Source organism: Sciurus carolinensis, chromosome 9 (assembly GCF_902686445.1).
Source record: "Sciurus carolinensis chromosome 9, mSciCar1.2, whole genome shotgun sequence".
Lineage (NCBI taxonomy): Eukaryota > Metazoa > Chordata > Mammalia > Rodentia > Sciuridae > Sciurus > Sciurus carolinensis.
Window position 1 is genome coordinate 15400097 of NC_062221.1, and position 16617 is coordinate 15416713.

At 35.8% G+C, this 16617-nt stretch overlaps 1 protein-coding gene across 2 annotated transcripts in view; it reads right to left on the minus strand.

Moving 5' to 3' along the window:
* Positions 1-16617, minus strand: part of Rasa2 (RAS p21 protein activator 2) — a 103886-nt gene that overhangs the window by 43667 nt on the left and 43602 nt on the right. For both annotated transcript variants that reach the window (XM_047564412.1, XM_047564411.1), the window contains exons 5-7: positions 15192-15268; positions 4636-4719; positions 2867-2939 (exon numbers count right to left, since the gene is read on the minus strand). In XM_047564412.1, the coding sequence (XP_047420368.1) occupies positions 2867-2939; positions 4636-4719; positions 15192-15268 (234 nt within the window). The remainder of the gene's footprint in view (positions 1-2866; positions 2940-4635; positions 4720-15191; positions 15269-16617) is intronic.

The following is a 16617-nucleotide window of genomic DNA, read 5'->3' on the forward strand; positions in this document are numbered from 1 at the left end:
AGATTACTCCACCCACAGATAGTATGTAATAAGCATGCAGTAAGCATTCAATCTGCTTTAATTGCAGCTTTCTTTACTAGTTTGTTCATCTCACTCAAATTGGAGAAAAATTCTCCCCTTAAATTAAGGTCTTTCTATCTTTCTTTTCTCAGATAAGTATCTGAAAACTATAATTCATCCTTCAGCCTGTGCTTCCTCAGCACCCACTCACAACTCCTATCTGGCCTCCTCACAGATCACCCTCCTACAATCTTTCTCTGCATCACCAATTCTGATGACCAGTTCTTATTATCACTGTCCTTGACCTCTCTCTCTCTGACCGAGTGAACATACAACCACAGCTCCTCTCCCAGAACACCCTTGGCTTTGAGTTACCTGGGCACTATTCTAGCAACCTTCTCTGCTGTTTTTTCCCTCTGATCCTATGGACATGGGTACTTTCCACGGTTTTAGCTTTTACTTTGCCCTAAAAACAACCTGATGCTACATGGTGCTTACAGTTTATAAAATGCGTTCACACACATTATCTCCTTTATTCATCAGAACGTTGCTCTGAGGCAGGCAGGGCTAGATTTATTATCCTCATCTTGAAAATGAGGAAGCAAAAGTACAAAAATTAAATGACATGCTCAAAGCTGAATACTGAATAAGCAGCTGAACCAAGTCTCTTCACTTTTTCTCCTTTATTGTACACCTCTACTCCCAGAACTTTTTTGATACCTTGTAAACAAATCTTTATCTTGATCTACAACCATCACTTATCTTATGTTTCAGTTATGAACTGGAGCACTGGAGCATTTTACATGTCAGATTTCTTTATGTCTCAAACTAAGTCACCTATTTTCTTCCTCCTATTTTTCCAGACTTGAAACCATGGGGGCAACTTTCACTCTTTTCTTTCCTTTTTCCTCTATAACCAATCTGTCATCTTGCCCTTTGCAGTATCTTTCTTATCTGCCTCTTACACTATTCTCTAGAACAGACCCTCCCTAGTTGGTTTTTTTTTTTTTTTTTTTTTTAAACACCTCAGTCACCTGGTCCACAGATCATGGTTAATTCTTTTCAAAACACTGCTTACCATTTTCAGACTCAAAAATACTCAACAGCTAAAATTAAAGCACCCTACCCAAGAAACAGGAGGGTTTCAATAGCTGGTCCTGTTCTACCATTCTAATCTCGGTTGCCATTATTTTCTTAAACAAACCCAGTTTAATCATTACTTGCTATTCTTTGGACATAACTTTCTAGCTGTCTGTCTTTGTGCTCAAAATGCTCTTTTTCCTCATTAAGAAAATTTAGTCTTTCCTGCCCTCTCAAGCCTCTCCTGACCACCACAGGTAAACGGTGTCTACTGCATTTGCCTGCTGTGTAGATACATGCATATGTGTACTGTCTTCTACTCCAGCCAGAGGACAGAGATGGAACTTTTTCCATCTTTATAACCAACACCAAAAGGGCCACTGGATAAATGTTTCAAGGCCTAACAGGTCCTCTGGTACACCAAACAGGTCAGCTCTTGACTTTCAAAAAGCCCTCTGCTTGCTGCAAGGCTCTATAATGCTAGTAGATTCCATCCCATCTGTGGTTCAAGGTATGTGGACTTATGGGGAGGGTGAGGGCCTTCAGTCAGTAGCCCCTTTTTGGCCCTTTCAGTTTTCTCCAGTTTATATGTAACAACCATTAATAAATGCAGACTATAAATGCAGAACCATTAATAAATGTATAATGATTGTAACAAGTCCTTAGCCAGGAAGTGGGAAAGTCACATTGGTACATCTTCTCCCTTCCTTCTACCCCCAGTCTTCTATTTCATTTTTGGTTTTTTTTTTTTTTTTTTTTTTGGCCTGTGCTCTTTTATTACAGAACAATAATCAGGAATGACTAGAGATACCATAGCACTCTCTTTCCACTCTGAAGGAGAATAAAAAAATACAAAAAAGAAGAAAAAGCACAAAGTTCAACTCCTTTTAGCAAACCTTTGTCACAAATTAATATCAACTGCAACATGTTCTACTATTACACAATCTTTCAGAGTTTGATATATTTTTTCCTGTAGTCTTTAAGTAATATAAAAAAGGATTTCTTTACTGGATGTTCTCAAGTAAAGAACTCCAAAGCACCATGTTTGGGACAATTTTGAGGCAGCTGAAGATCTCCATGAAAATAAACAAGCATGTGTCTAAGAGGAAATTAGATTAAAAAGAACTTAATAACACCCTCCCCTTCTGGGTACTGGAGATCAAACCCAGGGATTTGCTCATGCTGGGTAAGTGCTCTACCACTGAGCAATACTGCCAGTCCCAATAATAAGGTTTTAGACACAAAGTATTTTATACTCTTAAAGGGTTCTTACATGCTCTGGGCATGTAACACTCCTGAGTTAGGTAGGGCTGCTAATATTTCCCTTACAATATTACCCTTTCAAAAAGTTTTTTAACTTGAGTCTCACATTGAGTGACTCATTCAAAATCAACTGGGACTAGATCTCAGATCTGCTAAATGATAACCATACTTATTTCACTGGTGGTTTTCAAACAGTATGCTGTAGAAGAGTCTTGTGGCCATTATGTGTCAGATGGGGAGCCGGACAGGGTGGGGAGGGTATAGAGGAAGGTGTGACAGTGAGGATGACTGGAGTGGGGACGGGAGTGGGAGTGGGAATGGCCCTAGCCGTCCCTACTACCAAACCAATCAGAGCTCTACTTTTATCTCTTTTATGTGCAGTACATGGTTCTATTGCTTTCTGGATAGAAATGGTTGCATTAGTTGATAATATAATTACAATGGCTGTGGTTTGAGAAAAGAAATCAACTAGAACTCAATCTTAAATATTCACTGTTAACATTTATATAAAACAAGAAATTACCTCAAAATAAAAGATTTCATTAAACTGCGGATTGCTTGTTTTCTTCTTTACTTTTGTCTTCTTTTGGTCATTCCTGTTCCAATGTGGTAGAGTTTTACCTTGTAGAACTTAATAGTACACAATTATAAAACATGCTATTTCCAACCAGGGAGACTGGCCTCCGTTTAAATGTTAAGATGACTCAGGGAAGACTGCAGTTTTAAATATACTTGGGGGGGCAGGGCACCAAGTATCCCCACAAACAAACAAAAATTCTATATATGCCAAGAGTGTATTATTCTCTCTATGCCTATACCAGACTGACTATCAAGCTCTCTTCAGAGGTTTTAAAACACATTCTATTACATAAGCCAATCAGAATAGTGAGAAGGCAGATTACAAGATTTACAGTGCCTTTGCCTATGTTGAAAAACACCCGAGGACCATGAAAAGCATTCTTAACTCACTTGACTTCTTGAGCTTCAGCTGTAATAGTGACTGAAACATTTTTTTTTTAACTTTGAAATAAGTATTCAGAGGTTATAAAGAAATGTACAGCCAAGTCCTGTAGCTGTACCCAGCCTCCCCCAATGTGAAAATCTTACACAGTATGGTACAATAGCAAAACCAACAGCGACTTTTTTTAAAACAAATTCGTATGCTAAACAGTTTCTAATTATATGTTACTAAACAATTACACTAAACAATTTGTATGTCAGGTACAGATCATTAAGCAAAAAAAAAAAAAAAAAAACCAGCTCCACAAAGTTGAACATTTTTAACATGCAAAAATAAACCACTCTGATAGCACTAAATATTATATGATTATTTGCTTTTAATACCAACATACTAATAGTAGCATGCCATTTCTAAGCACCCATGGTTCAGGCACAGTATGGTATTAGGTACTTTATATACATATGTGAATACAGTTTTCAAAGTGACTTATTAGCAGGTTTTTTATTTTTAATCAGAATAACTAGAGCTCTCGGGAATGGAGACAAGGGGTGTGTGTGTGTGTGTGTGTGTGTGTGTGTGTGTGTGTGTAGAGGAAATCTTGTGCTTTTTATTTCCTGATTCTAAAACCTCAAGTTGTAGAAAAATTTCAGACTAGTCAGTCCCTTAGATAAACCACAAGAAGCTATACAACTCAAAACTTCACAAACTGCTATAGTTTTTTTCTCATAAATTATCACAAATCGGTTAAACCAATGATATGGTACCTACACTTCATCATGCTCTAGTACTTCAGTAGTTTGTCTACAGCTTCGAATTCTCTTTGAAGAACACAGATCTCATGAGTAGGAAAGGCAGTCCCAAGATGCTTTCCAGATAACAATATGGAAACTGCCTCATTATTCTGAGTTGGCATTTTTTGTTTTGTTTCTGTAGTGCTGGGGATCAAACCTAGGGCTTTGTGGATGGTAGGCAAGTGGGATTGGTATTTATTAAGACAGAATTTTACCTGTGTAAAATTTAGGTCATTTGAAAGAAGGAATACTGATGAGTGAAGAAGGCCAAGTTTACGTTTTAAAGCACATTTTAATAGTATGAGACTGAGGTTTCCTCACAGACTAAGCATATGGAAGATTTAAAATGGCACTCAATATCTTTCTGTAAAAACAGAAACCTTATTGCTTACATGTGTATAATGAACTCATCAAAGATTCTTCTTTCAAAGGATTATTTTGTGTCATAGTTACTTAGCATTTGCTCTAAGAACATTAATTTTCCAATTCTTAAAGCCAACTTTAAACTTAAAAACCCACTAACCATTCAATACACATTACCTAGAAGGACCCACTAGAGAAACTGTTGCATAAGGATCACAGCTTTGTCCATTTATGAGAGGCAACCCATGGCACGCCTTGATGCTAAAATGGAATGAAAGAGATTAAACCTATTAGAGTCAAGTTAAACAATATAACACATTATCTTTTTTTGTATGTGTGCTGCTGGGATTGCATGAGGCTTTGTGTATGCCAGGCAAGAGCTCAACCACTGAGCAACATTCCCAGATCTAAAATACTATTTTAAACAGAACCTAATATATTCAAAGGGTTCAAAACTGTTTTCCACATGTCTGCCTAGATACTAGCTACCCCCAATATATGTATGCATACATTTATTTATGCTGTATTTTCAAAAAAAGGCTAAATGGAACGCCATAATCAGTACTAAGACTATCAAACAATATTAACACATTTCCTCCTACTACATAACCAAGAAGGTACATTTTGTGGTTTGATAATACATCAAAAACTGCTGTGGCTTCCAGAAAAGAAAAGAAAGCAGTGCAACCTTAAATAAGAAGCTACAAAACAAGCCAGTTCTATGGCATCATATCCTCTGCTAAAGCATGAATGACATACAAGGAAACAATTGTGGTTTCCACTTAAAATCTGATTCATAAATACAGGATAAGCCTCACATAATTCTGTAGCCTTTTATTCTGATTCTCAGTAACAGTTTCTGCACCATTCTGCAGAGAATGTTTTAGACTATGAAAACCCAGGTAATCTAATCCACTTCATGAATTACAATCATTGGTATTTACAGAGAACACAGAATCTGACTTAATGATTTGTTCCTCAAGTTTTCTCACTAATTATTAATGAGTTAATTAGTTTAATGTCTATGAGTCTTCACTTCCTAAGGCCTAACAGAAACTCACAAGTGTTGCTGAAAAGTATTCTTTGTCTAAAGTTATTCATCAATATCCTTATTTCTCTCCATAACCCACGGATCACATATGTGGGTGAAGAGCAAATGGTGTACCGTCAAGTAAAGAGAGGAAGGATAATGTGACTCATTTCTATTAAACTGGGCATCAAAACTCAAATTGAAAAATTTCTGAAACTAAAGAAAACACAGGCCAAGATAATAATTCTAGTTATTAATGTTAGGTTTGGGTACAAATTTTCCCACTGTATTTACTACCTGAAATTTATACTTCTAAGGCTAAGCTTCCAAATGTTACCTGATTATTATATAGCATTTGTAGTTTACTATGCACTTTCACAAAATGCACTTAATTCTTGCAACTACCTTTGAGAAAAGTATTATGTCATTTTAAAGAAAGTAAGACTCAAAGAAGTACTACAAGTTATAAGAAACTAGCCAAGACTCAACTTATACTTTCTTCACTCACTCTTACCTTAGTCCAGAGTCCTTCTACATCACCACTGTGCCTGATAATATCATTATTATTCTCCCTGCACTATCAAATTTATCTCATATTACACTAATCATGAGAAATCCTCAATTATAAAAATGTAATTTGCTATAATCTTGATAAGGTATAAAAATGAGAAAAATGCAGTGGAGTTTACAAACATACACATACCAAACCAATGGATGCCCATAAAGAAAAGCATAAGTCTAAAAAAAAAAAAAATCACAAGTATTCTTAATTTTCAAAAGGAAGATAAGGTAAAAATTGGGTTTCCTACCAAACTTAAGTAATATTAGTAAATACAGGTTATTTTATTTGCTACTTATATCCTAAAATATTATTTTCCTAATTACCTAGGATGTCACTGTTGTTCTAATCTATAAATCAAATACATCATAAACATGGACAGGCAGAAACCAAATGTTGAAAATGACCTCAGTATCCCGAATCATCATTTTTTGTTGTTTATACTGACATATAAAGTTTTTGTATTACTGTGCTACCTAGAAATTACAAGGGGAAATGGACATAGTCCAAACTTGTTTATAATACCGATTAATCTAAATCTTTTCACTGGATGTTTTTAAAACTGAAAGACAAAGGTTAACTTCTACATCCAGCCAAGATGGAGTAACAGGGACTAGATTTACCCTCCAATGGTAACGACCAAAAAAATAGACAAAAGCTGGGGAGGTCAAAGTGGCTAGAGTTCCAGGGCAGAGTACTGAAGTACAGAGGAAGAAAAACCTCCAGAGAGCTACAAAAATTCTCCCTGAGTCTTCTGCTGAGTGTTGATAAGCATATTTATGTGAGGAAACTACAGGAAGAGAGGGAAAGAATCATTTGAAAAGAGTAAAGGGAATAATTCCTCAGCCCACATATGGCTAGCTAGAGGTTGCAGCAGCCACAGTAGAAAACATGGTAACTCAAGTGAGCTGCCACAGGGTTGGGAAAAATATAAGCCCTAGCATACAAGTTGCTCTTATCTGTATAACAAAGCTGGAAAGCAAATCATAAATGGATCAAACAGTTTCCAAGTAACTTAACTGATACCTAATATTTATGGGAATACAAAAAAATACAGCAACTTCATAATGTCTGGTGTTCAAGAGAAAACAACCTGGAATACCAAAAAACCAAGAAAATATGACCTAAAATTTAAAAAAAAATCAAAACAGAACCAGAAATGACAAACAGAATTGGCAGAAAATGACATTTTAAAGACTATATTTCATATATTCTATGGAGACACAGATAAAATAAAAAATTGATGGTCTAGAGATGACAGTTTAACTTGAAAACACACTGAATGAAATCAAACATTTGCTAAGATTGTGGGAAGGAGATGTATAGACAGGAGAATCAAAAATTCAGTTTTAAATGAGTTAAGTTTGCAATGTTGTGAAACATCAAGTGGACCATATTAAGTTTGGAACTCAGAAGACAAACCTGGATGGAATGCACAAAGGTATAGACGATTTTTAAACATTTTGTTTGAAAACAATTTCAAACTTTCAGAAAAGTTGTAAAAGTAATAGTTTCTATAGACCTAATGTCCAACATTAATCTTTTGTGTAACTATAGTGGAGTTACTGAAATCAGGAAACTAACATTAATATATTGCTGACTAAAAATATTAGTACTAATCTACAGACTTTACTTAAATTCTACCAAAGGTCTGATCTGATTCAGGAGGCAATATGGGATCCCACATTCTACTCAGTTGTCATGTCTTCTTAGTCTCTTCCATCCTGAGACAGTTCCTTAGTTATGGTTTTGGCTAGTTATTTTGTAGCATATTTTCTAATCTGAGTTTGTCTAATGTTTGCTCAGGATTATGTTAGAACTGTGTATACTGGTGTCCTCTCAATCATTTCAGCAGGTGCTGAATATCTAGTTATTGGTAATTTAACTTTGATCACTTGGTTCAGGTGGTAGCTATTAGGTACCTTACAGGGAGATTCTTTGAGACCATATATATGCTGTTTGTCACTAGACTTATAATTACTTAATTAATACCCACAGATGACTTGTCCCTGTATCCAATTACTTTTCAAAATGTATTTTAATTGATACACAGTAATTAATACACACACACACACACATATTTATGGGTACAGTGTACCATTTCAATATATGTCTACAATGTGTAATGATCATACCAGGGTAAATGGCATCCATCCCTATCAAGTCAGATTCTCATCATTTCTTTGTGTTAGTAACATTCAAAATCTTCTCTAATAGCTATGCTTAAACATTCAATTAACTGCTGTCAATCATAGTTATCCTACTATACTACAGAATAGAAGTTATTCCTCCTAACCCACTATACCTGCTGACCATATTCTGGTCTCACCCACTGACCATCTTCTTTTCATCACTCCCTCCCCATACCCTGGTAACCATTTTTCTGTTCCCTACTTCTTTGAGATCAACTTTTAAATTTGAGTACTTCCTTACTCTCTCACTCCACAAGGTATTCCAGCCTTATCTTATATGTTCCCTACTCTAGTCCTGAAATTAGCCACTGCTAAAAGTAAGTACAGATTCTTTTTATTGGAATCATACTGTCTAATATACAGTCATTAACCACATATGGCTATTTAAATTAATTAAGATTAAACAAAATTTTTAAATGCAGTTCTCTAGTCACATTCACCATAATTCAAGTTTTCAAAAGTCGTACATAGCTAGTGGCTATTATATTGGACAATGAAGACATAAAACATTTTCTTCATCATAGAAAGATCTACTGATGAGAACAGAGAATGGTATTTAGAAACCAAGATGTAGGTACTACATATGCTCATTGCAAATGGAATGACAAAATTGCTTCTAGGACTTCTCAGTGAACACAGCTAGTGTTCTCTCTCTCTCTCCCTCTCTCTCTCCCTCTCACACACACACCCCTACATCTATTCAGTAATTTTTCTTTGAGAAGTTTTCCTTCAAAGAAGAGCACAGAAATAGAGACAGTGTAGCTGGAGGTGGGTGAGGTAAGAGAGATGAGGTTTGGGAGGTATGCCTTTTAGGACAGTGGACATCAGAACACCTAGGGGCGAAGGTAAAGCTGATAAAACTGGAGAAAGAAAGTATAACTGAAGGAGCTCCTCCTTGAGTAGCTCAAGCTTATATGTAAGAATTCACTCTCAACAAGAGAAGGGGCACCTCTTATGCTATAACATAAAGTAAATGAAATGGATGCAAATATAGGTTTGCATATTTAGATTTAGGAAAGTGAAATCACTTTCAAGTCTAAAGACAGAATCTTGTAAATATACTAGGGAAGCAAAGTAAAACTCCAGGGCAAATATAAGTGCCCATGTATTGCTGAATTTAAAGTGAAAGTAGTCTATTATTTTTCCCAGAAACATCCAGGTACAGACTGGAGGCATTTGTATCAGGGATTTTCCAGATAAATAAGCGGGATGAAGAGAAGAGAGGAGTTTAGGAAATTTGCAAGAAAATAATTACAGTGACAGATGATGGAAAAAGAAGTAGAGGGATGTGAAGACAGGAGTGGGTAAAAACAGGGTGAAAATGAATGAATAGGGGGGTGGGAATCTTAATGCAGTTAAAAAAAATAATGCAGCAAGGATCTTCTAAGGTCTACATAGGACAATAACAACTACTAAGATATGAATCTGTACACAAACTATCCCTGCAAACCAAAAGTTCACAAGAAGCACAATGAAAACCACAGATGAAACCATGCCATCAGCATTATTAAGGAACAGAGCCTATAAAAAACTTTTAAATGCCTGTAAAGTTGAGATATCAACAATAAATTCCACAAAGCTACCACTGGAGCTTTGCTGCTACAAGTCAGAAGAATATGAACAGTACAGGCTTAAGAAACTGTTGAAAAGAATACAGATCAGCCTATGTTCAGATAAAGACTTGTCTGTGAACATTTCTTTATAACAGCTCCAAATAGCTATCAATTGGTGAATGGATGAACAAATTCTATATAATGGAATACTATCTATGAGCAAAAAGAAATATACTGTTTTAAAGTTTTAGAACATCATGTCTCCTTATTCCCCAAGAATAGCTAAAAACCTTGGATGTTATATATAAAACCAAGAAAAAAAACTCTGAAAGGTGAAGATGAAAGCTAACCAATTACAGATCTTCAGATTTAAGGAGACACGGCAATACATTGGCAGGGCTTTCTTTTTTACGTTATATATTCCAGACTAGGTGCTAGAGAAGTTAGCAACTTGGAAACCAGTGGGCACAGATTTTTTTAAAAAGTCCTAAGAAAAGAACTCAGCTCTCTCTATCAAAGAATCAAGAAATGGGCAGCCTGGCAAGAGAGAAACCTTTTTTAACCAATATACACCTATCCCAAGAATAAGCAACAACTAAAACCCCATTATGAGTCAAAGTGTGGCTCTACCCCACTTCCATTAACAAAGGCCAAGGTTCAGGAGGGGAGTAGAACAAGACTTTCATCTTCTCATCACTGTTGTTGTGGTACTGGCAACTGAACCAGGGGTGATTTATCACTGAGCTATGCCCCTGGCCCTTCTTGTTTATTATTCTGAGACAGGGTTTGCCAAGACTGGCTTCAAATTTGGGATCCTCCTGCCTCAGACTCCTGAGTCTCTGGAATTATGTTCACCATTGACAGAGAGTAACGAGTGAGGTCCTTTCCTCCTGGTTTTAGTAGAGAACACCTGGGGAGCCTGAGCTTCCGGTTCCCCAGCAAAAATGAGGTACTCCTCCCTCTTAATGTCAGGATGGCATAAAAAAAAAGCTGAGTGGGAAGCCAGAACTTTTATCACCTTATGGATGTATCAAGCCCTCCAACCATAGTGTCAAGATGACCATACAGGGAGTAGGAATGAGGCAGCCCTCCCCATGCCAGTGTGATCAAAAGAAAGGACTAGCAGAGCGCCTGAGCACCCAGTGAGCAGTAACAAGAAACCCTTCTCAACCTTCTCCCAGGAATGTCAAAGTATGTTGAGTTAGGAACCTGGACTTCTACCTCTATTTGACAGTAAGTGTTTGGGCACTCCTTCCCTTTCCCCTACCAGCTGAGGTCAGGGAAAGCTAGTTATAATATTTAAATAAGATGCAAAGTCTCATAATATCCCAAATTTCCAGGACATAGAGATTGTTAAGTTGAACATATCCTAAGCTGAAAACATACTTGATACACCTAACCTACTGAATAGCACAACTCAGCAACACAGTATGCTGTACAGGACTGGTGTACCCTTGTATTTGTGTGGCTGACATCATGAGAAGGTACTGTACTGCATATCATCACTAACCAAGGAAAAGCAAAATTCAAAGTATAGTTTCTACTGAATGCATATCACTTTAGCATCATTAGCCAAAAAAAAAAAAAAAAAAAAAAACACTGAGGCAAAACTGTAAGTTAGGGATTATCAGTAATTGAAAAATCATTCATTATACCAAGAACCAGAGAAATATCAACCTAAATTAGAAAGGACAATCAATGGATGCCAACACAAAGGTGACATGGATGTTGGATTATCTGACAAGAATTCAAAAGCAGTCCCCCCTAAAAAAGACTGAATGAACAATTGAATTGATTCAATGAGAATATTCATGTTTGCTTAAAACAAATGAAAAATAGAAAGTCTCATCAAAATAACAGACCCAACAAAAAGAAGACATAAAGATGAATCAAGTATAAATTTTAGAATTTCAAAGTAACCAAAATTAAAAATTCAATAGATAGATTCAACAGAAAATGAGAGAACAGAGGCAAGAATCAGTGATCTTGAAAACAGAAAATAGAAATTACCCAATATGAACAATAAAGGGAAATAAACTGGGGTAGGGGTAGGGTGTGTGTGCAACTATAAAAAAAGATCTAACATTTGTGCCACTGGAGTTCCAAAAGGTGACAACAGGACTGATAAAGTATTAGAAGAACAAATGGCTGACAATTCTCCACATTTGGCAAAAGATATAAAAATACATATCCAAGAAGTTGAATTAACCCCAAACAGGGCAAACCCAAGGAAATCTATTTTCAGATACATCATAGTCAAAACTAAAATGCATAGAAAACTAAAAACAGGGGAAAAAAATCTTGAAAGCAGTCAGAGACAAGAGAATGTGTCACTAGCAAACCTACCAACCCTATAAGAATGTGAGAAAATTCCCTAAACTTAAAAATAATAAAAGGACTCTCAAAATATCAGAAAGGAAAAAAGAACATGAAAAGAGCAAAAATATGGGCACTTTATCCTCTTAACAGTTCTGAAGTTAGATGGCTGGAGCAAAAATTGTTGCATTCTTTAATGTGCTTCTCAGTGTATATAGAGGAAATATTTAAGACAAAATATATTACAAATGGGGGAAGGTAACAGGCTTTAAAAGAAGACAAAATTTCTATACATCATCCTAACTGGTAAAATATTATTATTGGTAGGCTATAAATTATGCATGTACAATGTAATACCTAAATCAACCACTAAAAAAATCTATACAAAGAGATATACTAGTTGGGCACGGTGGCTCACACTTGCAATCCCAGTGGCTCAGGAGGGTGAGGCAGGAGGATCTCGAGTTCAAAGCTAGCCTCAGCATCATCTAGGCACTACGCAATTCAGTGAGACTCTTGTCTCTAAATAAAATACAAATTAGGCTGGGGATGTGGCTCAGTGGTCGAGTGCTCCTGAATTTAATCCTCAGTACCCTCTGCCAAAAAAAAAGAGAGAGATACTACAGAGAGAATAAACTATAAATAAAAGTAGAATTCTATAGAATGCTCAATTAACACATGGGAAAAATTGTATATATTGAAAATAACAAAAAAGGCAGATTTAAGCCTAATATCTCAATAATTACATTAAATACAATTGAGAAAAATTCACCAAATAGAAGACAGATTGGTGAAAATTATTCTTTTCTGTGGGGGCGGGAGGAGAAAATCTCATGAAAATAGAAGGGCAACCAGTAGAACAGAGAAAGAGGAGCAGAGGGAAGAAGGATGGGAATGGAAAGAGACTCTAGGGAATTAAATTGATGAAATTAATTATGAACATGTACAAATGTGCCACAAAGAAATCCACTATTCTGTGTAATTATTATGCAACAACAAAAATTTTTGCAGTACTGGGGATTTAACCCAGAAGTGCTCTACCAGTAAGCTACAGCCCAAGCCCCTTTTCCCTTTTTTTTTTTTTTGAAGCTGCCAAGGCTGGCTTCAAACCTGCAATACTCCTGTCTCAGTCTCCTGAGTCACTGGGATTACAGGTATACGACACCAAGCTTGGCTAATGATACTCAACTTTTTTTTAAAAAAGCATTTCTTGAGGGCTGGGGTTGCTCCTCAGTGGTAGAGCGCTTGCCTAGCATGTGTGATGCATTGGGTGCAATTCTCGGCACCACATACAAATAAGTAAAATAAAGGTCCACTGACAACTAAAACATTTTTTTTTTTTAAAAGCATCTCACTAAAAGAAACTAAACAAGACACAAAAGATACATATCATATGATTCTCTTCGTATGACATTCTGAAAAAGGCAAAAACAACAGGTACAGAAATCAGACTGTGATTGCCTACAGTTGGGTGGGATTGAATTACATCTCTGAGTAAGGTTTTTTGGTATAATTTCTAATGTTGAAATCATGATAATATTCTACATATCAAAAATAAAATTAAACTAACAGAGATGAGGAGGAGCCTAAAATGGAATGCAAACAAACCAAACCAACTCAACTGACTGCATTTCAAATGACTATCATAAACAAATAGAAACAGGAGTGAGAGTAGCAGAAGGAGGCCTAATTCTAGGACTCTCACCAAATACTCTCAGTCTACGGGGGAAAAGAGCAAACAAATTTGAAGTATTACTATACTATACTATTACTATAGTTTAAAGTTCTGTGACAACCTTAAATTTCCTGAATTTGGTAACTAAACTGGAATCACTTAGGATTTATCCTTATTCTTAGGAAATACACACTGATACATTAAGAGATAAAGGAACATATGTATGCAACCTTTTTTCAAACTTTTCAGGAAAAACTAACTAAATAATATCATAAATAGTATTAGATATGCATACATTAATATATAAAGAAAACACCTCAAAGCAGCTGGAATTTTCACAATTAAGTTACAGTCTGGAGTAGCAATAGGAACACATTTTCTCTTCTGCAGCCTTGCCCTAAGGTATGTGGGTATGCCAGAAAAACAAGGCCTCAGATCCAGAAGGATGTAGAAGTGCCTCAGAACCTTTGAGATATTCAGATATTAACTGAGGAAAGATGGAGAAAGCATCCAGAATAAAGGTTATCAGTCATCAGCTGGTAACCCAGAATGAGGATGTGGAGGGGAAGGAAGTAGGAGGAGGTTGGGCTAGCACAAGGGACTAGAGCCAGCAGATTAAGAGTCTGGGTGATAAAAAATGACCTAAGGGTAAAAAGAGTAAAAAGAAATCCAAAGTATGTGGAAATTAATGCAGTAATCTCAGAGCAGACTTAAATTCTAGCCTCACAGTCTTCAAAGTTCTGCTTGGTGTATGTTTCTAGAGGATCTTTTCTATAAAGCCTTTCCAAGTCTGCACTGCCAGGTAGGCAGCTACCCTTATCTGTGATCCTGTCATTCTCTAAAGTATCTACATACCATTTAATCCAACTAAATAAAAATTGGTTGAATGAATTAATGACTCACTTTAACCTGAGCAGATTAGATATGAGGAAAATAAACTGATTATCAACTGAGTAAAAAAAAAAAAAAAAAATGACATATCAGGGTTTCTTTTTCGTTTTTGGGTATCAGGGATTGAACAGAGGTACGTGACCACTGAGCCACATCCCCAGCCCTAGTCTGTATTTTTTCTAGAGACAGGGTCTCACTGAGTTGCTTAGAACCTCACTTTTGCTGAGGCTGGTTTTGAACTTGCAATTGTCCTATCTCAGCCTCCCAAACTGCTGATATTTCAGGAGTACGCCACCATGCCCAGCTCTTTTTTCTTTTTATTGTGGTAAATAAATCTGGCAACTGAATCTGGGGCCTAGAAGTTTCGAGGCAAACACTCTAACACTGAAGCTACACCCCTGGCCCAGAGTTTCATTCTTTGAAATGAGTTTTTAAAGTATTTAAAATAAGAAGTTGGTTTAAGAACACAAAATGGAGAATTATTTCTAGCTGATTTTGGTAAAAGAAATATGCTTACTGTACAACAAGCTGCTGGCACACAGTCCCATTTTCTGTTATCAGTTCATTCAGCTTTAATTCAAGGTGAACTTTACCCTATAAAGACAAAAAAATTATAAACTGAGTAGTCTGTTTTACTGAGAAAATATCAACTAAAAGTATGTACTTTTTCAAATGTTACCCATATTTAATTATACACTGACTTATCAGTAGCACATAGCTTTGACAAAAGTATTTGTTAAATGACTATCAATGTAAATTAAAGTTCTTAAAGATATAAAAACAGTCAAATGTATCAAACATGGTATTCAAATTTAAGAATTTTATGTCTTGTTCAATAAAAAGTTATATATCTCAGTTATCATAGACCAAAAATAAAGATAATACTTATGTTTTAGGAAATTTTAAATGAAATTAAATTATAAAATGTAGGCTGCTTTTTTCAAAGAAGATAAACCAGCAATAAGAACTGAAGCAATATCATTAAAAGAAAAAAAAAAAAAAAAAAAACTTACAATTCCAAAACAATAAAACTCTAACGAGTTAAAACTAGTGTAAGACTCAATTTGTTAATAATTTTATCAACTAATCAAGAAGAATGGGATACTTACTATGTTTTGGGAGGCACTGTGTGAGCAAGTAGGAATCTTCAGATGTCTAAGACACACTTACTATTTACAAGAAGCTTACAGGGCTGGGGATGTAGCTCAGTGGTAGAATACTTGCCTACCATGTGCAAGGTCCTGAGCTTGATTCCCAGAACCAAAAGGAAGGAAAAAAAAAAAAAAAAAAAAAGGTATATATCTAGTTAGGGAGACAACAAACAAAAGACAACAACATATGGCCAAGAACACTGATGGAAAGATAACAGTAAAATAAAGGCGTACTTTTTTGAATAGCCACTAAGAGATTGAATTGCAAAAAAAAAAAAAAAAAAAGTCTAGGAAGTTTAAAGGAATATGAACTGTCACTTTCTTTAAAAATCAAAGGCTTAGGAACAATGTAATCTAGAGCTTGGTTTGTCTTCCTTTCAATGGTGATGAACAATTCTACACTGGTTATGAATAGAATCAGTGCTAGATTACCTCCACTCAGCTGACAAGACAAACTGGCAAGATAAAAAGTGGAGATTACAGGGAAGTGTTATCCATGGGCTGATGATGTTGAGTGATTTCATCAGAGGCAGGGAAGTTTATTACCTATCACTGCTCTTCTTAACAACCCCTTTTAGACATTCTTTCAAAGCATCTAACCTGAATCAACCTATTTTATGGGGACCCATCTCTCAATAATGAATCTGAGGGGTCCAACAGCTATAAAATTCAGGGTTAGATGCAGAGTAAATGATAAGCAATAAATACTGATGGATCTTAATACAAAAGACTGCATGAGAAAGTTAGGCTCTAAAGCAAAAAAAGCATAAACGGTAGTAAAATTGGCAGTTA